At 41.3% G+C, this 27,900-nt stretch overlaps 1 protein-coding gene across 5 annotated transcripts in view; it reads right to left on the bottom strand.

Moving 5' to 3' along the window:
- The window catches only part of CDH20 (cadherin 20), a 206,560-nt gene that overhangs the window by 25,906 nt on the left and 152,754 nt on the right, over window positions 1–27,900 (bottom strand). For 4 of the 5 annotated variants that reach the window (XM_019463870.2, XM_019463873.2, XM_019463874.2 and 1 more), the window contains 5 exons: window positions 25,015–25,414; window positions 16,805–17,099; window positions 16,169–16,288; window positions 13,355–13,522; window positions 8,588–8,775 (listed from right to left, as the gene is read on the bottom strand). In XM_019463870.2, coding sequence (XP_019319415.1) covers window positions 8,588–8,775; window positions 13,355–13,522; window positions 16,169–16,288; window positions 16,805–17,099; window positions 25,015–25,260 — 1,017 coding nt within the window. In that variant the 5' untranslated portion in view covers window positions 25,261–25,414. The remainder of the gene's footprint in view (window positions 1–8,587; window positions 8,776–13,354; window positions 13,523–16,168; window positions 16,289–16,804; window positions 17,100–25,014; window positions 25,415–27,900) is intronic. The other variant, XM_019463872.2, reaches the window with a different exon arrangement.

Here is a 27,900-nt window from a genome sequence, read left to right as displayed (position 1 = left end):
GTGCCCTGCTGGTCTAGATTTTTAAATTCCTCATTCAGAGGCCATCCACAAAACTTTAACTTTGTCTGGTAACATTCCATGTCATACATATAATATTTTTGATGGTTCCTTTTTTTAAAATCTATTCATACCATAAGAATATTTTCTGTCAAAAAAAAAATACAACATTTTAGGGTAGAAAGTGAACTTGAATGGTATCCCTTAAGAACGATCCGTTTATTTTTATGTTAAAAAAAAGAATGATCCATTTATTTTTTTTAAAAAAATATCAAAATGTTTTGAGCAATAATTACCTCAAAACATCACCAATAATAAAAAAAAATCATGGCAAGTCCAACCTTTAAAATAATTACAGTGGGTAGCGAAGCAGTAACTAAAGCTTAAAAGTCACCTGTCCACTTGGCAGTGACTTAAATTTTTCTAACTAAATATTCACTGGCACTTTTTTTCATAAAATATGCTGCATGTCAGCACATTTGATGTTAGAAAGAGGCATGTGTCCATTTAATTAAGTGCTTAGCTTTTGAGAAACAGCAGAAGTGGCTTTAATTAAATTGGGTATTTTCAAATTCTAACAAAACATTGTTTTGTTGTTGTTCCCTTACTACTTGTTTTGGATTTACTTACAACGTACACGTTGTATTCCTTGTGTCCTGCTGTCAGCCATTCCCATTTAAAACCAGGCACCATTTCCACCAGCTTGCCTGTCTCCTTTGTTCTTAGTCAAAAGGCAAGGCTTCAGGGGTGCCTGGCTGGCTCAGTCAGTAGAGCATGCAACTCTTAATCTTGGGGTTTTGAGTTTGAGCCCCATGTTGGGTTTAGAGATAACTTAGTGAATAAGTAAATAAATAAAATGGTTTTAAACAAGGCAAAGTTTTATTAACAGGGAAATCTACCACTCAGATTATATGATAGGAAGGAGTAGTTTTACTTGAAGGAATAGTTTTACCAATTATTTATCTGTGTATTTAAAGTTTATTGATTTATCTTGAGAGGTACAGGGACAGCGTGACTGGGGCAGGGGCAGAGAGAGAGACCAAAAACCCCAAGCAGGCTGTGCACTGTCAGTGCAGAGCCCAACAAGGGGCTTGAATACACCGAAGTGTGTGATCATGACCTAAGCCAGATGCTTAACTCACTGAGCCACCCAAGTGCCCTACGAACTCATTTTATTTATACTTACTCTCAAAATTTAGATATTCATCTATTCCTGTTAGATTACATTATGTTCTCTTAGAATTCTTGCTTATTGGTAACCCAAAGTAGGCACTGTTGTTTATGGTAGGTTTGAGCTAGGTAAAGTTTGTTTTCCTTAATTTTAAGTCATTTTGTAATTTGGTATAAATTTGTATTATTATTTTTTTAATGTTTATTTTTGACAGAGAGACAGCGTGAGCAGGAGAAGGGCAGAGAGGGAGACAGAGAATCCAAAATAGGCTCCAGGCTCCAAGCTGTCTGCACAGAGCCCAATTTAGGGCTCGAGCTCACAAACTGTGAGATCATGACCTGAGCTGAAGTTGGATGCTCAATTGACTGAGCCACTCAGGCACCCCATTTTGTATTTTCTTTTTAATTAAGGTCTAATTTATATACATTCAAATTCGTCTTTTTTTAGTATAAAGGTTTGTAAGTTTTAACACATAGTTATGTTTCCACCGTGATAAGATATGGAACAGTTCCATCACTGTCATTACTCCACCATTGCTCCTTGTCCAGTGGCTCCTTTGTGGTCAGTCCCTCCTACTGGCAACCACTGATCCATGTTGTGTCTCTATTATAAGAACGTAGTAGGGGCACCTGGGTGGTTGAGCATCTAACTTTGGCTCACGTCATGACCTTGTGGTTTACGAGTTCCAGCCCCGGGTCGGGCTCTGTGCTGTCAGCCCAGAGCCTGGAGCCTGCTTCAGATTGTGTCTCCCTCTCTCTCTGCCCCTCCCCCACTCACCATCTGTCTCTCTTTCTCTCTGTCTCTCACTCTCTCTCAAAAATAAAAATTAAAAAAAAAACATAAAAATAAAAAAAAATGTATAAATGGAGCTGTTCAGGAAATACTTTTTTGAATCTGTTCTTTCACTAGGCATGATGCATTTGAAATTCATCCATGTTATTTTGTGAATGAATAGTCTGTCCCTTTTTATTACTATTTACTGTATGGATATGGGTGTACCAGTTTATTTATATCTTCTCTACTCGAGGTACATTTGGGTTGTTTCCAGTTTCTGATGGTTATGAATAAAGCTGCCATGAACATTTGCATACAGGTTTTTGTGTGAACATAGATTTTTATTTAATTTGGGTAAAAACCTAGGAGTTGGATTGTAGGATTATATGGTTAAGTATATTTTTAACTTTATAAGAAACTTCCAGACCAATTTTTATTTATATATTTTTGTAAGTTTTTTTTGTTTGTTTTGGTTTTTTTTTAGTCTTTGTGAGAGAGAGAGTGTGAGTGGGGGAGTGGCAGAGAGAGAGGGAGACAGAGGATCCGAAGCGCCCAGGTGGCTTTGCACTGACCACAGCAAGCCTGATGTGAGGCTCGAACCCACAAATTGTGAGATCATGACCTGAGCTGAAGTCGGATACTTAACTGACTGAGCCACCCTGGCACCCCTCCACACCAGTTTTTAAGTTTTGTTTTTTTTTTTTTTTTCACATTTATTTATTTTTGAGAAATAGAGTGAGAGACACAGTGTGAGTGGGGAGGGGCAGAGAGGGAAGGAGACACAGAATCTGAGCAGGCTCCAGGCTCTGAGCAAATGGTCAGCATAGAGCCTGATGCAGGGCTCGAACCCATGAACTGTGAGATCATGACCTGAGCTGAAGTCAGACGCTCAACCGACTGAGCAACCCAGGTGCCCCTCCACACCAGTTTTTAAAGTGACTGTATCATTTTGAATTCCCTCCAGGAATGTATGAAAGTTCTAGCTGCTCAACATCCTTGTCATTACTTGATTTTATCAGTTTTTCTGATTTTAGCCATCCTAGTGGATATGAAGTATCTCATTGTGGTTTTGATTTCTATTTCCCTAATGTCTAATGTTTAGCAGTTTTTTATATCTTCTTGAAGAGTTCTTTATATATTCTGTATTCAAGTCCTTTATCTGACAAGTGTTGGCAAATATTTATTCCCAACCTGTGATTAGTTGTAACAGTGCTTTTGAAGGGAAGAAACTTTTTTTTTTTTTTAAGAGAGAAAGAGAGAGCATGTATGGGTGCTTGTGGAGGAGGGGCTGAGTGAGAGAAAAAGAGAATTTTAAACAGGCTCCATGACCAGCACAGAGCTCGATGTGGGGCTCAATCTCATGACCATGAGATCAAGACCTGAGCCGATATCATGAGTTGGACACTTAACTGACTGAGCCACCCAGGTGCCCTGAAGAAAAGAAACTCTTAATTTTAATAAAGTCTTGTTTATCACTTTCTTATTGGGATTTTGGTGTCATATCTAAGAAATCTTTGCCTGATAAGGGTCAGAAAGATTTTCTTCCATGTTTCCTTTTAGAAATTTTATAGTTTTAGTTTATTACGTTTAGGTAAGTATATGATCCATTTTGAATTTGTTTTTGTGAGGTAGTAAAGTGGTTTCTCTTGCATATGGATATCCAGTTGTTCCAATACTATCTGTTGAAAGGACTAAAGTGAGTTTTTAGTTATTGCTAAAATTTTTTTGGAAATAAATTACCCAGTGATGATTACATTAAGATTGTCTCCTCACTTAAGTAATTTTATGATTTAAAATTGAAAGAAAGCATTGCCCGAAATACCCTAAGCTTTAAGTTGCTCACAATTGATATAGGAATTTGACTTTTGTCCTGAAAAGTTTTTGTACTTATTTTTTAACATCAAAGAATTGTTTATTTCCATAGTCATAATAGTAAATCAAAGAAGAATAATCTTAGAACCCAAGTTCCAAATTCAAGAAATTTCCTAGACTTAGAGCACATAAGAAGAGCCATTATATTCTTGCAAATTGAACCACAAAAATTGGGCACAAAATAGTGATGTACTTTCCTTCAGCAGAATTAATTATTCCTTCCTCTGTTCCTATAGTACTTTGTCATGTTTTGTGGTTCTTTTATTACGGTTCTTCTTTCTTTGTTTTACAAATGTGACCCTGTTGGTTCTTTTCACCAAACTCAAGGGCAAAGGCTAAGAATTAGATTTTTATTCCCCAGTGCCTAGCAAGGGCCTAAAACCTGAAAGGCAGCAAAAAATGTTACATTGAATAGTGCAAAAAAGTTTTTCAGTTCAAGTATTGACGAGTATTGACAAGTACCAGTTGGGTGATAATATACACAGATTTTATGTTACAATATTTCAGTGATTTTAAGGCGTGCATCTTTTCATATTTTGACATTTTGGAAATAGAGTTGTTTCTCCAATTGATGGCATCTTACAGTTGCTTTAGGCCCAGCAGGAGATAGCATGCATGTATTTCAGCTGAGTTCTGCACATTGTTGGGACTACATGTGTTGAACTTTATTACCTTCTAAAATGTCTCCAGAATGATTATACTATGATTTGACAATGAAACAAAAATTGTTGTGTGGGCAGAATGGCCTGGAAACAACAGCAGGGAGTAACTCTGATATTAGTGAAGCACATGTATCTGTGTCAATAAGAGCTTTTTACAAAAAAAACCGTAAGGAAGAAGAAAGCATTGTATCATTTGAATTGCAAGAGTTTTTTTTTCTTTTTTAAAGTGCAAGAGTTTTTTTTTCTTTTATAAAACAATGATGTGATTTACATTTCATGAGCACCTTAGATTTGACGAAATATGGAAGTTTTGCTTTTTGTGGCCTGCCTAAGAGAAAAATGGATCCAAACAATTGCTTGTTGTATGCTGGCAGATAGAAGACATGCTGAAGACTGGAGTAGGGCATAACGGCACGCTCGTCTAGAATAAAGAGAAATCTGAAAAATACGTGTTTCAAGTTATCTTTCAAGCATTTGAGTTAAGAGACTGGAAATCAATTGATTGATTACTTAAAAGCCAAAAAGACCCAAGATACTGGGTAGTAATCAGTGTGGTTTTATGAAGACCCAATTCTATCAATTCAACTTAATTTTTCTTTTTGAAAAAGTATGTGCTTTTTAGACAAATAATAGGGCTTATGGAAATAAATCAAAAGCAGAACTTCTGTTTCACTTTTATATGACATTATTAATGACAAAGTAGGAAGATGGGTGTGGGTCAGGCATCTGAGTGAATGTTGTTCCAAAAGTACAGACTGAGCATTCAATAGCCTCTAAAGTATTTATTATATTTGACTTGTCCATCTACCCAACTTATTGACCTCTTTTTTAATTCTATTTTCTATCACTTCCTAAGTTCAGAAGAGAAATCCAAATGACCTTGGCAAAACTGATGCCTATTTTGATTAAATATGGATATAGTTTTAGTAATGACAGTGAAAGATAGTGGTCTATCTTAGAAGGTTTAATCTTTTCTCCACATAAGGGAGCTGGAGAAACAATATTGTGGGGTTCCCTTCAGATACAAAATTGTAATAGTTAGTATTTTTTTAAATAAATGGCCTATAATAAGGTCTAAGCCATATTCTAATAATTTAAAATACACTGATATATTATTATTTTGAATTATCTTATATATTATTTTTTTTTCAACGTTTTTTTATTTATTTTTGGGACAGAGAGAGACAGAGCATGAACGGGGGAGGGGCAGAGAGAGAGGGAGACACAGAATTGGAAACAGGCTCCAGGCTCCGAGCCATCAGCCCAGAGCCCGACGCGGGGCTCGAACTCACGGACCGCGAGATCGTGACCTGGCTGAAGTCGGATGCTTAACCGACTGCGCCACCCAGGCGCCCCAGTCTTATATATTATTTTAAGATACAAAATGAAATTTAAAATATATGGGGAATGCCAAAAGCTCTTTTTCTGATTGTTTAATTTTTTTAAAGAAAATTTTTGCATTAAAGAAACAATAATTCTCCAAATCTTTGAGCATTTACCTTGTGTACAGTTACCAGTCATGGTAGGCAGTGTATTATTAACTCTTTACTTGAGGCATGCCACATCATAGGGGAGTGTTCTTAATCTTATGTCATATACCAAATTGGTATTACCATTTTTAGTCATCTTTTATAATTCTAATGTGTTATGAGCTCAAAGGATGAGAATAAAATACAAAATTGTAATATTTAAATTACATCCAGGTTCATTTGATTATTCTGAAGTTAATACCAGCACTTTACACTGTTTTGAGGTCATCGTGTGCTGGTTTATAAAGATTTCTGGTTGGTGGAATGCTGAATACATCTGTTCTTTTGCTGTGTTTGTATATTGCTTATGTAAATACAGGACAAACGTGAACTTTTCCCTTCTAAATCAGTGTTAATTCAACTCTGGAATAGCGTGTAGTGAAGTTGTCGTTAAAAACATTATTAACTTGTGCTCCATTCTAAGTTACGACTTTGATGCTTTTGTCAAGGTCATCGATGATCTCCCTGTGGTCGGCTTTCAATGTTCTCACATGATCTTCAACAGCATTTGTCTTTCCCTTCTCCTGGAAACAGTTTTTAATACCTTCCAGGGTACCACACTCCCTCGATTTTCCTCCTGTTTCCCTGATCTCTCCTTCTAAGTCTCCTTGCTTATCCTTGCCCTTCTCTCTGACCTCTTCATGCTGGGGTGCTATAGGGCTCATTTCACTGTCTTCTCCGTATGTGCCCAGTCCCTTGGAATGTCATTCTGTTGGATTTGCTTTAAGCAGCATTGATATGCTTGTGACTCCCAAATTTATATTTCCAGCCCAGAACTCTTCTCTAGACTCCATATTCCTATAACCAGTAGCTACTACACATCTCCATCTGGGTAAGATGTCCACACTTAATCCCAGTATTTGTCACCACCTGCCTGCCGCCTTCTCTACCTGCAGATTCTCCCATCTCAGTTAGAGGAAGCTCTCTTGTTGCTCAGTTGGTTCTTCTCTTTCTTTCTCATCCTCATTCAGGCTGTTAGGAAATCCCGTTAGCTCTACTTTCAGATTATATCCAGATTCTGACCGCATCTCACCACCTCCATTCCTACTACCCTAGGCCAAGCCACCATCATCTCCTACCTGGATTATTGCTTCTCTGTTATGGTCTTTTTTCCACACAGCCTACAGAGTAATTATCTTATAATGAAAGTCCAGTTATGTCATACATGTTTTGAAGTCCTCCAGGTGTTCCTTGCTTTACTCAGAGGAAGAAGTACTTAGAGTAGCCTGTAAGATCCTATAGGATAAGGAGTATAGGATCCTATACTCTTTATAGGATCCTATACTCTTTATAGGATCCTATAAGTCAGACTGTATAGATCTGACTTTTTTCGTCTACTAGTCTCCCCCTGTACTCAGCCTTATCAACCCCTTTGTTGCTTTTGAAACAGACTAGACAGAGCCCATCTCTGGGCCTTGGCACTGGTTTTGCCTGGAACAACATTTCCATGCCCATTCCCTGTCTGCAGGGCTCTGTGTGTAGTTCTCACTGAAGTCATTTGTAAGGCACCTCCCAGGGGTGTGCATTGTCAACCTGCCCAGCTCTGTGCTGTAATCTACCCACTTTAAATCTTTGTATAAATGTTGCTTGTCTGTGAAGCCAGTCCCAAACACCCAATTTAAATTTGAAGTCATGTTGGCTTTTCTGATCTCACTTTTGTTCTGTTTTACCCCTCCCCACCGTGGCATTTGTCACTTCCTAGTACTATATTACTTTGTTGATTTATTTGGTATTTCAACTATCTTCTTCCCCTTTTTAGAATGTAAGCTCCACAAAGGCAGATATTTTCAGTTATTTTACTTACTGTCTACATCATGCGTGTAGAGTGATACCTGGCACATAGGTAGATGCTCGACAAATATTTGTTGAATAAATAAGATATCTTAGATGTATTTAAAGTAGAGGAGATGGAAGATTAAATCAATGAGTTTTTGAATTTATCACATATAGAGCTACTAGGACGATAAAATTTCAATTTTTTAAGGTTTTATTTTCCACCCAGATATATCCATATGTGTTTTATGTCACAGAAAAAATTGATTTTCAGAAAACTTATATTCAGAAAACTTGGTAATTTGTGAAGCAAAGGAATTTCAAGTGATAATACCACTCAGTAGCTATGTTTGATAAAACTTTTCCAAGACTAATTAGCATCTGTGGATCTTCGAGTAGCAATTAAAAAATCTCTGCATGTTATTTATTGACTCATAAATAATATTATAGCTTGCTTTATTATTTATGGTGTAAAATAGTGAAGTCTGAGTGTTATTCAACTGTAAACATTGATCAAGTCATTAACATCACTAGTGAATTAAGCTACCACAGTTTTTTAAGTGATTAAGTAATGACTTAGGAGAAATGACATAATTATATTTTTATCATCACATGGTACCCTCTCTGTAAAATGATGACACAGCCAGTGTTTACATGTAAGCGAAAGGAGGTTTTTTTTTTTTAACAAGTGGAAAGAACATTTGTCCGAGGATTTAAAACATTACATACCTCTAGTGTAACAGCCCTTACTGACCTCATATGTATTCCCAGCCTCCATTAACATGATTTGAAAAGAGGGGTTGCCTTACCTTCTTCACAGTTATGATGCCAACTTGGAAATTGGGATCTGTGTTAATGTCAAAGGCATCTGCACCGTCTCCATCCACGATGGTGTATTTCATCTCTGCATTGATTCCCTCATCCAAGTCCTTGGCAAATACTCTACCCACAGTGGAGCTAACTGGAGCTGATTCCAACACACTCATTTGATAATGTTCTGTGAAGAAAGGTCAGAACATGCATTCGTGTAATCTGTTGCTATAAAAAATGCCTCAATAGTGTCAAATCATATCAGACATGCTGGGCAAAATGCCTTCCTCCTGGTTTAAGAATTAAAACTTGAGTTTTACAGAGGAAAAACTGAAATCCATACAGGCTGAGCAAACATTATGAGGTCATAGTCTATACTGGATGTTTGATAAGGAGGGACCAAAATAGCTTGACCTAATCCTAAGAATAGGACAGGATGAGGGGTGCCTGGGCAGCTCAGTTGGTTGAGCGTCCAACTTCAGCTCAGGTCATGATCTCATGGTTCATGAGTTCAAGCCCCACATCAGGCTTGCTGCTGTCTGAGCAGAGCCTGCTTCGGATCCTCTGTCCCCCTCTCTCTCTGTGTCCCTACCCCACTCATGCTCTCTCTGAAAAATAAATGAATATTAAAAAAAAAGAATAGGACAAGATGAAAACAAAAATATTTCTTCTCCACCCCCCTTGTTAAAGTTTCTATATTTTTGAGAGTGGGGGAAGGGTAGAGAGAGGGACAGAGAATCCCATGCAGGCATCACACTGTCAGTGTAGAGTCCAACACGGGGCCTGAACCCACGAACTGTGGGATTATGATCTGAGCCAAAATCACGAGTCAGACGCTTAACCGACCGAGCCACCCAGGTGTCCCCAAAATATTTCTTCTCTCAGTGACTCTACCTTCAGAGTGGAAGGAATTATCTTGCTTTCCAATCTTTCGGTCCCTCCTAATGAACTGTTTCCCCAAATGTTAATTCCTTCTGACAAAGGAAAAAATACTATGATTGCAAAGTATGTATTTATTCTGTTCACACTTGAAATGCCCACATTTTCCTTCGTGGCCTGGCCAGCATATGGAGTTTCTAGCTCTGTCCACTTGCCCATATTTAGTGGGGATCAGTGAGCTCTAAATGAGGAACAGCCACAAAGAGCAGCTCCAGCTACTCTACGACCAGCTTCCAGCTCCGTGTGTTGTCCATCAGTGCGTCCTTGCCCTCAGCCCTGCCCACTGCAGACCTCTGTTGTGTCTTGTTCTCTTGTTCCAGGTTAGAATATCCCAAAAGCCGTCACATCTGTGAGAATCTCAGAGTTGGAAATGTTCTCCTTTTCAACTTGATATTTTGAATTCACAATTAAATTTAGTTCATTTTCATTTTCAAAGAGTTGTGTCTTCACTAACTTACCTTCTCTGGGGCTCAACTTTTTGACGTTCTTCATTATTTTGTCAATCAAAATGTGACTGACTAAATAACAAAGAAAATCACACAATCACATTTTCAGTATGTTCATGGTCTCTTATTCTAATATGTATTGGCAAGCTGCAGGGAAGCCTGGGATGTAAGGGCTTGAGTTTCACAAAGATTTGGGGAGGTTGATAGCACCCAACCAGCTCACAGCACCCTCCCTTGTACAGGAAAAGAAATAAAGCCTGTTCTTTGCAAATATGAGCCAGGAAATTGCTAAGTTCTGTACTAAGCTGGCAGGCACTTGGATTTCATGATCTCTTTCCATTCTCTTCCACAGTTGTTGAGGATTATTGCAGAACTTTTGGGAAAAACTAACAAGTATTATTCCCACACCAGGAAAGCTACGTGTTCTGTGTTTAAACAAGCGTATACGTAAGATTTCTACACATGATGGATTGTATTAGAAATAAATAGCCTAAGATCTCGATATTCCTTTGTATTTGGTTCAGTTAAAGGTAACTGAGCTTGCTCAGTATAAAATAATAGTTGTGTCATTTGGTCAACATCCCATGATCAAATTATGGTAATATTTATAAGAAAGAAGGAAAATTGAATTTTTAAAATGAGCAGTCAAGGGGTGCCTGGGTGGCTCAGTCGGCTGAGCATCCAGCTCTTGATTTCATCCCAGGTCATGACCTTGGGGTCGTGGGATCAAGCCCTATGTCAGACTCCATGCTCAGTGTGGAGGGAGAGAGGGAGAGAGAAAATCTCAAGCAGGCCCTGTGCTGACAGTGCAGAGCCTGACAGGGGGCTCAAACCCAGGAACTGTGAGATCATGACTTGAGCTGAGATCAAGAGTTGGATGCTTAACTGACTAGGCCACCCAGGCTCCCTAACGACGATTACTTTTATGTATTTACATTTCATCTTCTGTGCAACATAGTCCATGCTTTTACTCTACGCTGGATTCTCCATTATTTTGAAAAAGTGACAACTCAAAATGTTTGCTTTAGAATGGGTGTTAAGATGTTGGCTTGCGGGGCAGGACTAAAACCCTGGTTCGTTCTTGTTGTGTTGTGTGATGCCGTTGTGAAGTTGGCAGGTTTGGGGTGATAGGAGTTTCCTGCGGTTTGTCCAAATTCACACACTTAGGAGCTACATAATAACATGGTTTTTTGCCCTGTTTTCATTGGAGATACCCTCTAGTGTCAAATTTAAAAGCCAAATAGGGTAGTTTAAGGATGTTCAAGAATCTATAGTATATATAGTATATATGTATAGTATAAATAGTATCTATAGTGTACATATATATAGTGTATATAATCTGTAGTGTGCAATATGAAACATTCGTGAAGTAATAAAGATAGAACCCACAGAATCAGCAAAGCAGTAAGAAACCAATCCATATGGCATTTCACAAACTGTTCCACGATGCACTGCTCTTCAGTATGGTAGAGCCGATTAGCTTCTCAGCCTACTTGCTTGTGCCATTCGTGAAATTCTTACCTAGTATTCTGCCTTTCTGTTTCATAAAATCTCATGGGGGTCTTTGTGTACACCAGTTGTATGTGAGTATTTGAACTTCTTCTATCTTTCAGAGATAAAGGAGATGGCTCACTTGGTCTGTCTGGTTCAGAATATAGCTACTCAGCTACTAGTCTGGTTTGACTCTGGTTTTAGTTTAGTTTTTTTTTTTTTAACCTGATTTCCCTGGTCAAGTCTTTCACCTGGAATTGTGGGTGCTTTCACCTGGAATTCTCATTTCTCCAACGGCTCCCTTTAGGCATCTGATTCTCAAATTCCCTTCTCCATTGCTGGGCTCCATTCCACAGTTACAGCTCTGTATTTCCACCTTCCTTAAGGACATTCAATCAGATTGTCCTGCTGTCACTTCATATTCAAATCCGTATTTGTCTTCCTCCTCCCCTGCCACTGGTTCCATTATGCATCCTCTATTTCCATCAGTACTACGATTCTTCTCCCTGTCACCCAGACTTAAAACATCGTAGTCATCTTTGACTCCACCCTCTGCCATGTTTCCTTCAGCCAGGAAATCAGGGGACAGAAATCCATGTTTTCTTGTTAGTCCCACTCCACTCCTTCTGCTGTTTCTTTAAGTCCTTATTAGGTCAAATCTTGACCATTGTAAAAGCCCCCTGACAGGTTCCCCAGCTTCTAGCCTCCACTTTTGCCAACCCCTCCTGTACCTGGCTGTCAGATTAGCCTTCTTTTATGTCTCTGTCTTGCTCGAAAACTTTTCAGTGACTTCCTTTAGAAATATAACACATTTGAAACACTGAAGAGCACGTCTCCACTTTTAGGCGGTCTTTGAACATAAAATTCCGTTCGCTACTTTATTTCCAGGTCTTTCTGTTGTAGATATATAGATATATATAGATATATATATAGATATATATCTAGATATTTATCTATATATATATATTTCTTTTTCCTTACATTTCGATTCTACTCGAATGAGTTGTAGGAAAGCAGAGATTTTGTTTGTTTTGTAAACCACTCTATGTCCCATACCTAGATGGTGCCCAAAACAAATATTTTTTTTGAATGACTGAATGGCTTCCCCCTTCTGGAATGTCCTTTCTTTCTGTTTAAATCTTTTATATGTTTCAGTCCCCTGTTGAGGTATCATCCTTCTGTGAAGGCTTCTTAGTTCATTGTGAAAGTTTCATTCTGCACTACTCAACTGGCATGGCAAATCTACTTGTTGGTTAACTTCCTATGAGTTTAGAATATGTACTCCCCAGCTGAATTTTAAGCTTCATGGGGGCAGCAACTGGATCTCAGGTATCTTGTATCCCTCATGGCCGGTGCCATTGCAAAGCAGGTACTTGGTACTCTTATGAGTTGACTGGTTAAATAGTTAGGCTGCTATGTGTTCACCTACAGTTTTGGCTTAGTTTCTCTGTGTGCATTCTCAACAGGGCAGTATTGTCTCCTAGGGGACAAACATTGGTTCGGGGAAGGGGGAGATCTGAAAAAAAAAAATCTTAGACGCTACAGTGGTTTGTAGCTTTCTAAAGTTCACCCCTATCCAACAAAATCTTATTCCTTACTATTTAATTTTATGGGGCAGGGTGCAGGGCATGACGATCAAGGAAAAAAAAAAGTTTAGAAGAGCTTCAGAGAGAGGTGATAATGAAAAAAGTGAGAAACACTGGTATAGTGCCATGGGATGTTGGGACCCAGAAGGGAAATGTTTATGTGAGAATTGCACAATAAATGTATGAAGGGAACCCATGGATAATTGAACTTAAGGAGGAACTCAGACTGCCCTTTTTCTTTCATTTCTGTAATAGGTGCATCCCTCTGGCCTGAGATCTGTATTCTCACTGGTTAGGTACTCACTCTGGGGAAAGCGGGGTGGGTTATCATTGACATCTGAGAGGGTGATGTTGACCGTTGTGGTCCCAGCTAACCCTCCAAGCTGCCCTCCCATGTCCTTGGCTTGGATAATCACTTCATAGTATTCTTTGGCTTCTCGGTCCATGTTCATGAGAGCTGTCCTAATGACACCTGCAGGGCAGAAAAGATTTTGTTTTCATTTTTATTTTTTTTTAAAGTTTTGTTTATTTATTTTTTGAGAGAGAGTGCTCTTGTGCGCGTGCACACACGAGTGGGGGTGGGGGCAGAGAGAGAGAGGGAGAGAGAGAATCCCAAGCAGGCTCTGCACTGTCAATGGGAACAGGCTCAGTCCCACGAACCAAACTGTGCGATCATGACCTGAGGTGAAACCGAGTCAGATACTTAAGCGACTGAGCCACCCAGGTGCCCTAAGATTTTGTTTTTAAAAATAAAACCACAAATGCAGTGTTTAAGATGGGCTTCTAGGTTTCTCCCTTGTGCATTGTTAATATCTAGAGTCGAGATGCAAATCATCTGTGTTTTATTAAACTTGAGGTCAGGAGTCTAGCTTCAAAAAAATGCTGTGCTTAATTAAACAATTGGTGAGTAGGCCCCGTTCCCTCAGGAAGAGCTCAGAGCCCATTTCCTTTGGCAGCATTACCGGGAGAGAACAGGAGGTGGCAGCAGTGTTCTCCAACAGAGTTAGGGACTTGCAGTCTGGGCGGATTTCAAGGGTCTCTGTCTTACCAGAGAAAACTGGGGCTTTGCGTCTGGAAAACAAAGCCTCATATGTCTGCAAATCTGTGATTTTAGATTTCCCTCTTTCAGCTTGCTCTTTCTTCAGCCCCTAGAGCCTTTGTAGTGTGAATGACTTTTCTTTAGGCAGCTCACTCCTAGTCTGCTTTTCCCTGCCTCCCCTATACCTGTAAGCAGGTTTGGAATTCTGATACGCTTTCTTTTCTTATATATCCATTTGGTTTTGTTACATTCTGCTTACCTCTGTGCTTCACTGATTTCCGTGAGCTGGGACATGAAAGATGCTCTGTTGGGTTGTTCATTTTTAACATGCGTAAGGGACGAACTTCCCCAGACAGTGAGGAGCAGCATCACATTGTGATGATACAGTGCCATTTAAGAAGAGGGGTCTAAATCAAAATCCAGTGAAATGTGTTGTTTTGATCCTGCGGAGGATGTGCTGTAACGTTTTATCTCCTTTTTAGCCCTGCTACTTAGAAAAGTTGACTTCTCTAGCACTCTAGGCAAAGATTAAAGGCTTGTTTACTGCAAGTTTACAGCATGACCCTGGGCTAAATAGACCTTTTGCATGCAAACAGAAGACATTGGGAACCACAAACCTGTCTCCAGTTTACTCCTGTAGTGTATATATTGCATTATAGTAACACCATTCTTAAGTGAAATATGCAGCATTTTCCTTTTTTAAAATGCCCAATGGGCACAGCAATAACTATCTTTTCATGTATTTTTGACCTTAACACTAAAGATACCCCCTGGGAGCTGTCAAAATAATGTAAGGTTCCTCTTAGGATATAAAGGACACATTACCCTCTTCTTCTGTATTTTTCTTCCCTGTGGGCATCTCCTCACTACCCCCCCCCCATCCATTTGTAGAATTGTTAAAGTTACTGTTTTATAGAAGTCCCTCACTGCAACCTTTTTTCTTTCCTCCTACTAATTTATACTCCTTCACTTTCTACTTTTATGATATAAGTTTCTGAATGCCTGGTTCCCCTTAGGACTTCTGGGAAAAAAAATTCTATCAGGTTGCTAATGGAAATGTATTTTTTCTCTTTCAAATGGAGAGGTGACTTTGAGTGTTCACCATTTACTCTACCTCTGTGACTGTAAGTTTCTTCACTCAAGTTCCTTGCTAATTACTCTTAGGTCTTCAATTTTCTGGTTTGTAAAATGGGAACAGTGGCGCACTCATGTGTTTCATGAGTTCACAAGAATAATGGGAGGCTCAAATATGGTAATGTCTGTGACAGTGTTTCAAAAGGAAGAAAGATTGGCACAAGTGCAAGATAATGAGAGTAGTCAAAACTGTCAGGTAGAACTGAAACAAAACAGAAAAACAAAACCAAACTTCTGTCTTTTCTGCCACATTCCTCCTTACCCATCCAGTTCTTTATGCTGTCCCCCCTGCTAGAGCTTCCCACTCAGTACCTGCCTTTTGGGGGGCCACATCTCATGCTCTGTGCCGTTTCCCCCGCCTCAACAAAACCTGTGTGTCCCAGCATCCATTTATTCTGGCTGTGTTTTCTGCTTAGTGCAGGGTGGCTCAGTGGGAAGAACATCAAACCACATGTCAGGGGACATATCTATAAATAGAAGTACTTTGTTAGGTCTCAGTTCTCAATTTCCTTATCTGTTAAGTGACCAGTGATGGACTGGATGATTCCCCTAAGGCTCTTCATAGTTTCAAAATCAATGATCCTAGTTCTCTAGCAAGCCCAGGTTAATGTGTCAATCCTCTCAGGTCTTTCTGGAGAGATAAAAGATATTCCCTGGGGATAAATTCAGCTGTAGGAGTTATTGAAGGCTAGTGAGGATATACCTTTGTGTAGGCAGGCTTTCTGGCCTCTCCAGTCACATTTGGTACACTGTCTCTACGTAGCCCTGCTCTTACCCACCGGGGCAGTGCTGGTTTCCTGTCTTAATCCTAAAGCTTGTAACAATCTCCTTTGTTTTATACGGTCCCTAGAGAGTCCTTGAAAAGGAGAGTTGAGTTTGCCGTAAGCAGCAGTTATAAATTAATAGGGAATAAAGCAACCACCTCCCACAACTTGCATCAGATACCTGTTTTGGAGTCCACAGAAAAATATGGCTGGCCCTGGAGAATGCTGTATACTACCCGGGCACTGTTGCCGTAGGTTGGATCATCAGCGTCTGTGGCTGTCACCTGGATGACAGAGGTCCCTGAGGAAGAGAGATGATGGAAACCTGTTCAAGTTGAATTGCTAAAGGCCGGATGCAGTCCTGAATGGGCATTTGGAATTGTTACGTTTGTTTCCTTGGGAGCATCCCTTTTGAGGTCAGGTTTCCATAACTCCTATCTGGTGCCTCTCTAGTGGGACAAGAGTTATTTGTGTTTTAAATTCTTAGTAACCAGCAAGAGGAACACAGCCTTTGGGTTCTTCATTGCTCTTTTGATAATACCAAAATGCTTCTTCCTCATGAACCAAACATGTATCCGTCTATCATCTGTCTTTTAAGAATCAGAACCAAATAACCATGCTAGGCTTATTATTACTATTATTTTTTAATATGACTGATTTCAGTGTCTGTGTAGTTTCCTGCCTAAGGACTTGGTTATCATTTTTGGTCCAGTTTTATACTTTGTGAGCTGTTCTGCACATTCTCTCTTTCTGGGTATAAAGAGGGCGATCTTCTGTAGAACTGCTTTTTGTGAGAATCAGTGACTCTCCACCTTACCCACTGGTGACATTTCTGGCACAGTGGCGACATAAGGTCCATCCAGGAACTTGGGCTCATTGTCATTGATGTCTTGGATTTTGATGATGAACTCAGACTCCGGCTCCATAGGCCTGCCTGTTCTCCTGTCTAGGGCTTGAGCCCTTAAAGTGTACTGGGCCCTTTCCTCTCGATCAAGCCTCTGAATGGCGTGGATGTCTCCAGTGGTATCGTCGATGGTAAACACGATGCCTGCACCTTCTCCTGAGAGGATGTATTTGATGGATCCATCCCCTCTGTCCATGTCTGAATGGAGCTGGGGAAACAAACAGAGAAACTTGGAATCTCATTATGGATATGAACAGGTGTTGGAAATAAATTGATTGTCAGTTTGGTCCAAACTTATGACCTCCTTTCAAACAGGAGTAATTTTTTTTTTCACTCAAGTGTTTAAAATGTTGATCTACAGAGAATTATCATACGTTGAACATGATTGTATCAAGGAGCAAATACAGACTGATGAGTAAGTAAAGTTTTTCCATATCACGTTCAGTATCCTAGACTTACCACTATATCTTTAGGTTCTTTTCCCTGAGAAGTCTAGAAAACAGGAGTTCTGGGAAGTATAGGCCCCCAGCATGAGAATAGAAACAAGTATCATAAGGAGGAACCTAGCTTTTCCACTTAAGAAAAAAATGAACAAGCCTAATATTTAAAAGTAAAGTTTTTGACATAAATTACGTTTTTGAGTTTCAAAAACCTGCTGATGATTCAAGTTGCCTGAAAAACTGATGAACTGATTTAAAAATAGGCTGCGGCCACTGTACTGGAAATTGTAAGTGACTTCCAGGGACTCTTGAAACTCTCTGATGCTGTGGTCCTAATCCAGTAATTGCATTCGGTAGGACTATGAGTGCTTGTGTTTCAGGTGTCAACATGGGTTTACCGGAGGTTGTTATTATTTGCATGAATGTATCTCTCTTTGGTGGGACCGTTTCCTGGGCTTGTCATTGAACCACTCAAATCTGTATGTGGATGGGGACATGCTTTTATCTGCCCATCCAAATGTGTTTTCTACTGGATTACTCTGTCTGTAATGACTGATGCACTCTCAAAAGGAGTCCGGGGCCCTATTTTCATAGTAGGCCTAGAAAGACGTTTCTTCTGCATCTGTAATTATAGATATAGTTCTATGGCAAGAATCCTGGAATTTTGTGTTATCATATAATAAGAGTTTCTCTCTAAAGGGGGCCGCCACTAGGTCTGTGGTTGCCTGGGTTTTAGCACTTTGCACAGTTCAGAGATTTAGTTTATAAATCAGGCAACCCGGTGTTACGCTTAAGCTAGTGGGGCAGATAAATGGGGTCTAAAACACGAAGGCGGTTATAAATTGAGGGCCCTTGACAAAGTACTGGATGTTTGTTAGTCTCAAATTTCTGATATTATAAATGTGGAGAACATCATTAATACTTACTTTGAAGGGTTGTTGGGATCATTAGAAATTAATGGATGTAAAGCACCTGGCACACTGTCTTTCCCATAATAGGAACGCTACAAATGGGGCCGATTATTATGAGGATAGTAATGGTGATGTGCAAAGAGAAAAGGGTCTTAACAGCCCCAATCTTCTCTGCTTCCTTCAAATCTTCAAGAGTTTAGCAGAGATGGCCGAAACCACCTGTTGGCTTTTTTATTATGCACAGTCTAACAGTAAAAGCTGCAGAAGGCTGCCTGAAGCATTGCTGGGACAGTGTTACTCTGAGGATTAGGTGGCACAGATACCAGGAGAACACCTGAAAAATGGATTCACGGCATCCTAAGACAAGGGTGGGTTTGGAGGTTGTGGCTGGCTCTGAGGTGATCTCAGATTGACTCACGCCAAATCATGCAGGCAACTGTTTTGCCGCCTAGAGGAATTCAGCTGTGTCTTATCTAGAGAAGAGAAATAAGAGAATAAAATTGACTGAAAAAATAGCTGTGGATTTTTTTTCTACTTCAAGAATTCGATATAGAATATGCAATTCTCACGTTTCCTCATACCGTATGCAGTATTATTATTTTTTGCAATCCGAATCTTCTAATGCAGTTAAAAAAAAAAAAAGCAGAGGTGGCCAGCTCTTATTGTGTAGAATAGAAAGCCATTTTGTTGGGACCTGGCCACAAAGAAATGAAAATCCATTCCATCGGGAGCTGTGTTTCCAGGCAAAGGGATGGAATTGGGCGAAGGAGGACAAGGACCTCAGGATGTTTTTTAACTTAAAAAAAGTTGCTCAGTATTTATATATGTTGTAAGACATGTAATCTTAAGGCATGTGACATAGAACATTTACTTAGAATGAGATAGGTTCATTTAGGGCATGGCAGATTATTTAGGGGGAAGAGAAAAGAATATCTGACATGAAGTACACAGGACTGTTTTGAGGTGTTCTGCGTATTATCTAAAAAGTTTTATCTTATGGTCCTTGAAAAAACTAAGCATGCTCTCTATCATTATAGGCCAAACATAAGTGTTCTGCCTGTGGGGAGAGCTTAATAAATAACAGAAGACTAACATCATTGCTCCTGCAGGGGGTTCTAGTTCCTTAGGAGCCATCCGGCTGGCTGAGGTCAGTATAATCTGGGCTGAACCTCAGATCTGTTCTCTGTTTTTGTCAGTGCTGGGAGAAGAATTTGAGGAACTCTGTATGGTAGGTTCCTTGAAGGCGGGAACCATGTGGCTTTCATCGCAGTGTGGGTTCTCACATGCAGCGAATGCTCAGTACAAGTGTATCGAATGGGGCACGTAGGGTACAGGGTTAGGTTTAAAGCATTTTGTGGGATCTTGTTCCCTTTGTCTCAGAAGAGCTAGCAAGCATCTTGCAGGTAGCTTCTGTGTGTGTGTGTGAGCCCGTGTGCAAGAGGGAGAGGAGAGAGGGAGGGAGGAAGGAACAAGAGGCATGATGAGCCTCTCGTGAACAGGAAGAGATGGGGACCAGCGATGAAAGGGACCAGAATCTGCTTACACAGAACTGTTTTCTGAGGAATATCATTGTATCAGTTCAGGATCCAGTCAGGGAACAAAACCTGAACGAGTTATGTTCGCAGAGTGAATTTAATATGGAGGATTGAAAAGGCAAAAAGGGAACATGGAAGTATTGGAGAGAGAGAGAGAGAGAGAGATTCCAGGAAACAGCTAGCGTCCCTCTGGCTGGGGGAACAGAGGGCAGCAGTTGGCGCTTCTGGAATCTAGATGTTTGGAGGAGGCTGGGCCTGAGGCATCAGAGGAGGGAGCGCGGCCGCCTGGGGCTGGGGCTTCAGGAGCTCAGTGGACGTGCCCCTATCACGCACATCTCTCAGACTTCAGACTCCGATTTCTGAGAAGGGTGTGCCATCCGGTCGTGCTGCTATTGTTGAGGGGGTGTGGCGAGGCTGGTGCTGTGCTGGGGGTGGGGGAAGCATCCAGGAACTGGAGCCATTTGCTGGCTTCCAGGAACAAGTCCCTTCTCCCTCTTCCTGCCTCTGGTTCTCCCTCTAGTACATTGTACAGTCAGAACCCAAGGGGGAGCTGGTCGGGAAAAGTCTGCGTCCTGACATCACCGTGTGGAGTGTGGTAAGGTGAACACAGAGCCGAGAGACCCCAGCTTCCGGAGCAGCTTGGTAGTGGGCATTCAGTATTAGGGTTTACCAGCCGTAGAAGACACGTTTGGTTGCGACCGTTGCAAACATGAGACGTTGACGGCTTTCCCCGAAGTCACTCAGCAGATTGGCAGTGTACTAAAAATGTGTTTTCCGTTTCACCGTATCTAATTCAACTAACACTGACTGAGTGCCAGCTCTTCTGAAGAAGGTAAGGAGCTTCTGGAATGGAGTTGGCAGCACATGCTCATGCACATCTTGGGAGAACATTCTTCTCCCCCAAATCCAGGCAGAATAAGACAGGTGGATATCCTACTTACCCTCGTAATGCTTCAGTTCAGCTAAAGGAGTAGTGAATGATGGGCAGTCCATGTAGATTATGACAAATCTTGGTTGATTTAGGATTTTAAAATCAAGGGTGATTTTCACTCTTTTTTGGTCATCTTTCATAGTGCCTCGTACAATTCCAGGAATGCAGTAGTGCTTCCACTTTGTGGTCAGACAGCTGCCGTGGAGCTGTGGACCTCGGCATGCCTTGGAACTGCAGCGTCGTGCCCAGGCACAGGCTCTCTGCATCCCCCTCTTTGCATATGTCAATATAATCTAGCTTTAACTCGACACTGCCTTGTCCCTGGAAAGCCCAGTGTGGGTTTTATAAGGCCATACCAATTACAGCCGGTAATTGTTGCCATACTCCTTCTGAAATAGGCAAATACTCAGGCAGGCTCTCTAAACAGACATCTTCCAGAGCTCAAGGTGACAAACTGAATGCCCCTGGGGGGAGAGGGAGTGAAAGTGGATGCATTCTCTTTCATACCAAAGTGAGGGCGGAGGGAAGTGCCTGGGTAAGTGAATATAAAATGTGGAGGTCACACCCCACTTCAGTGGCTGCGCAGTGTTGGTTGAACAAGGTGGCTGTAGAGATGCACGCAGGGTGTTCTGTGTCCTGGGTTGGGGTAGTTAGGAAAGGGTGGGCACTAATCATGAGTACTCGAGGGTGCTACACAGCCAAGTATTCCCAACGTCAGGAAGCAGTCAGGCTTGCTTGGATTCCCGGTGTCACCCTAACGCCATCGACTCTTGTGTGTATTTCTTAGGGCCAAGTCTCAGGGCAATGAAAAGGAAAACCCGTGGCTTCAGTGTCAGAATTCCTGTTACCTTCTTTGTAACTGGGGGCAGTAAGCATAACCTCTCTGAGCCGTGTTCGGTCGGCTGATTATCGGAAAGTGGTGAATCATACTCGCCTCACAGCGTTGTTCTGATGGTTAAGTGACCTGCTCTGTGTGACTGTGCCTGGCACGTGGTCCTGCGGAAGCCCGGTAAAACGTTAGGTGCCCTCGTCTTTCTGTAGTTTTATATGTCCAGCTCTGTGCTGGGTGCTCAGGGTTGGAGAAGCGTAGGGAAGGCTACAGATGGCATCTCAGTTTCCACCCACGGGAGAAGGGAAGGGGGCTCTAGACTGTACATGCACACAAAGCAACTACTGAATACAAATGTATTTTCCAAAACTTACTTTAGCAGTAGCCATGTATGTCTAGTTGGAAGAAATATTTTACAAATAATGAGTAGCTAGAAGCCTTTGGAATTCTGAATAGATAGAAGATGTGTCCATGATGGCAGTGGCTTTTAAGCTAGGGCCCTGAGAAATCTGGACGTGATTCAGCAGAGAGCTGGTGATTGTGTGTCCTGGGCAGGGAAGTAGCCTGAGTACATGTCTGAGGTAGGGACAGATGCCCTAGGTGTGTGTGTCAGGGTCAGTAAGGAGACCAGCGTGACTGGGATGGGGACTAGATTTGAGAAATCATGGGGGAGGGCCGGGTAAGGGAGAAGGACTCATTTTCTGCAAGCCCTTGAACTATATGCTAAGAGCTCTGATAAGCACTGGAGCCACAACGCTTTCTTAATCAGAGGAGTGACATGATGGAAAGGGTGCTTCAAGGAGATGAATGTCCTGAGTCCTGGGGGGAGGAATGGGAAGATCCTCTCTACAGGGAGATGGGCAGTGGCTGCTTAGTTAATCTAATCATGAGGAGCAGAGGGACCACAGTAATGACAGAGCCTGGAGAGGATGAGGTGACTCTGAGAGAAACTGGCAAGGAGATGCTGACAGGATGTGGTGACTGGTTGTGCATGAGGGATGGAGAGAAAGAAAGTCAAAGCCACAGATTTTGAGGCTAAGAGATTTGCAGCTGCACTAGGCGTGTGCATCCTGAGCTACTGAGTTCCTGTGACGAAATCCCTGCCCACCACTGTTACCACCACTATCCTTACCACTACCGCTACAGAGTAATGGTTGTGAAGATCTTACTCTGGACCAAGTACTGTGCTGAGCACTTTGCATGTATTAGCTTATTTAACCCTTACTGTACCATGAGGTATTCACTTATTAAATGTCTTTTTGAGTACCTTCTATGTGACAGGTGCTGTGTTAGGCCTTGGGGATAAAATGGGAGCAATGTCCTTGCCCTTATTAGAGTCTAGTCCAAAGGCTTCAGACAATGCTCCTGTCAATAAACACATGAATGAGATATTGTGGGTTGTGATTAGAGGTCTGAAGAAAATAATGGTAGTGAGAGAGCCTGACCAAGGGGCCTACCTTAGAGAATGGTCAAGAAAGACCTAGATTCAAAATGAGCCCTAAAGAGCTAGGAGAAGCCAACCACCGAAGAAGCCAGAGGAAGAATTTTTATTATGGAACAATAAGGCAAAGCTTGGCAAGTTGTAGGAAGTACCAGGAAGCTATGTCTCTGGAACATGAGAGCAAGGGAAAGAAAGAGTGGCCTGCAGTGTGGCAGGAGGCCAGGAGGCAGGCTGGGTCAGAGAGGAATAGCCATGGCAGCCGTGGGGAGGAGTCTGGATGATTCAGAGTACAATGGGAGGACATTGAAGGATGGAAGAAGAGGGACACGGTCTGACTCTCATGTGTGGAGATTGGATTGGAAGAAAGTGTGGGTGGAGGTGCGGAAACTGGTTGGGAGTCTAGGCGTTTGCAAAGGTGAGAGGCGACAGGGGAAGCGGAGGGAGGAGAAATGAAGGATTTGGGGATATGTTTTGGCAAGGGACTGACAGTTTGCCGGTGGAGAGCATGTGGGGGGCAAGAGAAAGGTTTTACAAACTGCGTGATGGCAGTGCGAACATAGGGAAGACGCCGGGGGTGGGCAGACTCGATTTGGGAAGAAAACCAAGAATTCCTTAGCGGATATGCCGTGTTTGGGAGGGCTTTGAGCCATAAATGGGGAGCTATCACGTGTGCAGTGGGGTTTATGAGTCTGAAGCCCAGACGAGCGGTCTGAGCCAGAGATAGAGGTTTTGGATTCATCGGTTTAGAGGTGGTGTTGAAAATCATAGGGCGTGGCAGATCCATCCAGAGCATGAATGTGGGTAGAGAAGAGACCCCAGGCAAAGCTGATGAGATGGACCACTAATTGGAGGGGGTCAGGTGAAGGGAGAAGACCAGCAAAGAGGCTGAGGAGGAAGGAAGGAAAATGGGATTGTGACAATCATGAGGCAGAGAGAGAAAAGTGAGTCAAGTAGGTAGGACTAGTGGGCAGCATCTGAGGCTGTGTTGGGCAGTTCCATAATATGAAACCACAGGATTTGGTAGTAGGGAGGTCCTTGGGGGCACTGAAAACACAACTTTAATGCAGCAGACAGAAGTCAGATCTGAATCCACAAGTGGGTGGGAGTTGAGGAAAGAGACAACTCTTGGGAAGTAGTAGTTCTTTTATTATCCCCATTTGATGTTTGAGGAAACAGAGGCTAATGGGGCTTTGTGTCCTGTCCAGAGTCACTCCGGAAGCAGTTGGTAAAGCTGGGTTTTGAACCCACATGTGTTTGACTCTGAAGCCCATCCACATTCTTAGCCTCTGTGCTAAACAAGTGTTTAAGTTATGATTTGAATGAATTATTTATTTTCTAATTAGGTCCTTGTTTCCCCTTTTCTCTCACTTGGTTGCTTTCACAAAATGGTCTCTGATTAGCATCCAAATAAAGTAAACACAGGAGAAAGCCTGGATTAAAAATGAAATGATGATAGATAAATCAAGGGAATTCGAGTGTAAAGTTTATAAATATATTCATTGATTGTCTCCAACTATTCTAAAGCGCATGCTAGGATCTTCTGAAATGAAGAATGTTTTATTCTTTTTTTTTTTTCCATTAAATTTAGGCCCCAGGCAATACCTGTGGAAATGCTTTGGAAAAAAAAAAAACAAAAACAAAAAACCAAAACAAAGCAAAGTAAAAAAAACCCTCCCTCCACTCCTCCCTTTGCATTTCCCAGTTTCTTCCCCATCCTGTTATTCCCCAGGCTGCTGCTGCCTCTTTTGGGACTCGAATGTTTCTCGCAGAGTCCCAGGCTTTTCCTCCAAAATCCAATTCCTTGTTTTTTCCCACTTAGAACAGACATATGAACAAGGAGAGAAATCTTTCCTTTCCTGACTGGTATCTGACAAAGCAAAAATTAGATTTCAACTAGCTGTCAAGTAACATACCGCTAGGTAAAATTGTTCTCAGGACCCAAACATGGGCTCGGTGACCTTTTCATATTCAGTTCATATTCATATTCTCTTTCAATATTCAGAACCCTGATAATGTGTCTATGTGGCCATTCTTACCTTGCCGACATACAAAGGGTCAGTTCCAGTGTACTCTTCCAGAACAAAAAACTGATTCCAAACCCAGCTCCTCTTTGTCCGCGAGTGTGTCTGTGGCTTATCTGACAGGAGCGCTTCTAATTTGCCTGGTGGTGTTGGCGTGCCGGAGAGAACGGTGGTCGTAAGGTCCATCAGTCCCCAGAAGTACAAGGACATGCCAAGTCCCAGCCAGCTCTTTGCATTGCTCATTCTACCAGAAGTCCACATGGGATTGCCAGGTTTTCAGAAAGTAAAGTACAGGATGATAAAGCCACTGGAACTTGAGGGTTTTCCAAATAAAAAATAACTACTACAGTTTACCGGACACTTAGGCTTCTCAAATGAGATCCCGATTCAGGTCAATCTGCTTGAAGTTGACTTCCTGTCAAGTGAAGGAGAACACACTGTGATGATGTCAGTTCTTTCCTGTGGGCTTATAGCAAGTTTTCAAGAAATGTCAGTAAATATTCCGTTCTCTACTCCACGAATTAAAGAGTCATAACATGTTATTGCTTTAGAAATGTTTGAGTAACAAATAATATTTTAATAAAAAGAAGACAACCTATCTAGCTATAATCAGTCGCAAGCCTTTGGATATGGATTTCAGTGGGAATAAAACTGGTGAATAAATTTCTTCTCATTGATATCATAGTTGGAGGGTTATGCTGTATTATTGATTGGCTTGAATTAATAGTGCGCTCTTTGAAATATTTATGATCAGGCAGCCTCCTAAACTTTTAAAAATAGCGTTCGCTTCCAAAATTTACAGCTAATAACTAATATTTTCATTAGCCCAACTGCTTTTCTTGGCTCATTAAAAAACCAAAAGCAAATCTAACTATCTTTTTTTGCCACCCACAATTATCTTGTGTCTACCCCATGTTATCGATAATATTAGGAATCTTGGACTTCATTTACAGGCAGCTACAGATCCCTTTCTGACTCTAATCATTCTCTGACCCCCTGGTGGAATCTGAGTTTCACACTCTACTGCTTTGGCTCTGAAGCACTGAGAGGGGCTGCTAATGTGACCTTTCTAGGATTTGAACGGCCAGTTAATCATTATATCACTCACACCAGACTTTAAAAGTGCCATTAGTCACATGCCTCTGTGGGCATGTGAAGAGAGGCTAGCCAACACATTTTTTTCCTGATCTGAAAGAGTCATTTAGACAAAGGGATGTTGACTTCTACCCTGGGGACACCTTTTCATCAGTCAAACTTCTTTTGTTGCTATGAAGTCAGATTAGCTGGTGACCTCACTCCTGGGCTATGACCTCATCAACCTTTTCTTCCTTGACTTTCACTGGGTGTCATGAAATGGCATAGCCCTTCCACCACTCTGTCAGCACAACCAAAGTAACTTCTGAGGGCTTAATGTTTTCACTGTTGATGTGGCGAACTGCTGTCATCATCTCAGAACAAATGTGTGTATTTGGGGATTTCCGACCCATGTAGCTAAACAATGCTCCATTTCTGCAAGTGGTTTAAAATGTACGCATTGATGCCATCTCAGTTACCACCTTCTACCTGTCATCAGAACTCATTTTAGTGACCTCTCAAATACTGTTGAAATGAACAAAAGAATTAAAAAGATATCTTATAATCACACAATATGCCATTTCATTTCTGGGTGAGAAATCACTTCAGAGAGAACTGATAAAGAGGACAAGCTGGGGGAGACCAGGGAATTTCTGTAATAGAATGGGAGGCTATGGCTCAAGTTCTAGCTTGAAAGGCAGATTGACTGTTAAGTAAAAGCAAGCTAGGTGTACCTTATTTAAGGTGACGTGTTTGTTAATAAAGAACAGTCGTGTGCTAGAAGGTTGCTCACCAAGTATTAGCGGTTTCCTCTTTGGACAGATAGGCAGAAACCCAGTTCCAGGGAAGAAGGAGTCTTGTTCTGGAAGAAGGAGTCTTAACCCGAGGAGATGGATTAATGAACAAAGATTGGTGAGAAACAGCTATGCTGTTTTAGGGGCTTAAAAGATGGACCAAAGGGCATGACCCCAAAAAGCTATCGCCAGAACACTGTGATGCGTCATCACGAGGGGATTATTCCATGTGTTGTGAAGCACAAACCCATGTGTAACTTCCCCAGAGAGCACTAGATTAAGCGTCCGATACTTCAGCCCCTGGTGGTATTTTCATTACCTCTGACTTATTCACTTTGTAAACTTCCGTTCCTCCTATTAAGTAGGGAGGCATAATTGTACCTACTCCACAGGACTACCCTGAGGATCTATCAGCTGAGAGAATGTAGGCGAACGTACTCTGTAAATGGCTGGGGAGCCAGCTGACATTTGAACGACCAAGTGTGTAAAAACGACGAAACTGAGCCTGAACCATATTTCATGGGCACTTTTTGGACTATAATTTTGAAAGGACTTAATGTATATATATTATTTCAGATTTCTATATCTGGGATAAGTGCTATGGGGTAGTAGATTCTGACCCAGCCTAATTCTCTAATAAACAACATTATTTTTTTTTCCATATAAGGGAGCCTAATGAAGGACCAGCTAGCTATTTGAAAATTCTGTAGAACAGAGAAAAATTCTTTTCTGGGATTGCATTTATCAAAGTTAGACTAAACTCAATACACACATACACGCACACACACACACACATACACACACACATATACACACACACACACTTTATTTAATATATTTCCTTTAATATCTGTGTTTCACATGTATACATTTTGCCTAAGCATTATTTTTGACGATTTTGTATTTTCTCTGGCTAGTTTTAACATCTTGCTTTTGAATTCTAAGTGCCCAAGTGCATACGCGTTTGTGTGTGGGGTTTGTAGATGCCCCCTTGCCTGCTTGGACTGGCTGAATTTTCTGGACAGAATGAGAT

This window comes from Panthera pardus, unplaced genomic scaffold (genome assembly GCF_024362965.1).
Source record: "Panthera pardus isolate Hobbes unplaced genomic scaffold, ASM2436296v1 HiC_scaffold_15, whole genome shotgun sequence".
NCBI classification, from domain to species: Eukaryota; Metazoa; Chordata; class Mammalia; order Carnivora; family Felidae; genus Panthera; species Panthera pardus.
Note: the sequence above shows the minus strand (reverse complement) of the source record. Positions and strands in the feature narration are given on the sequence as shown.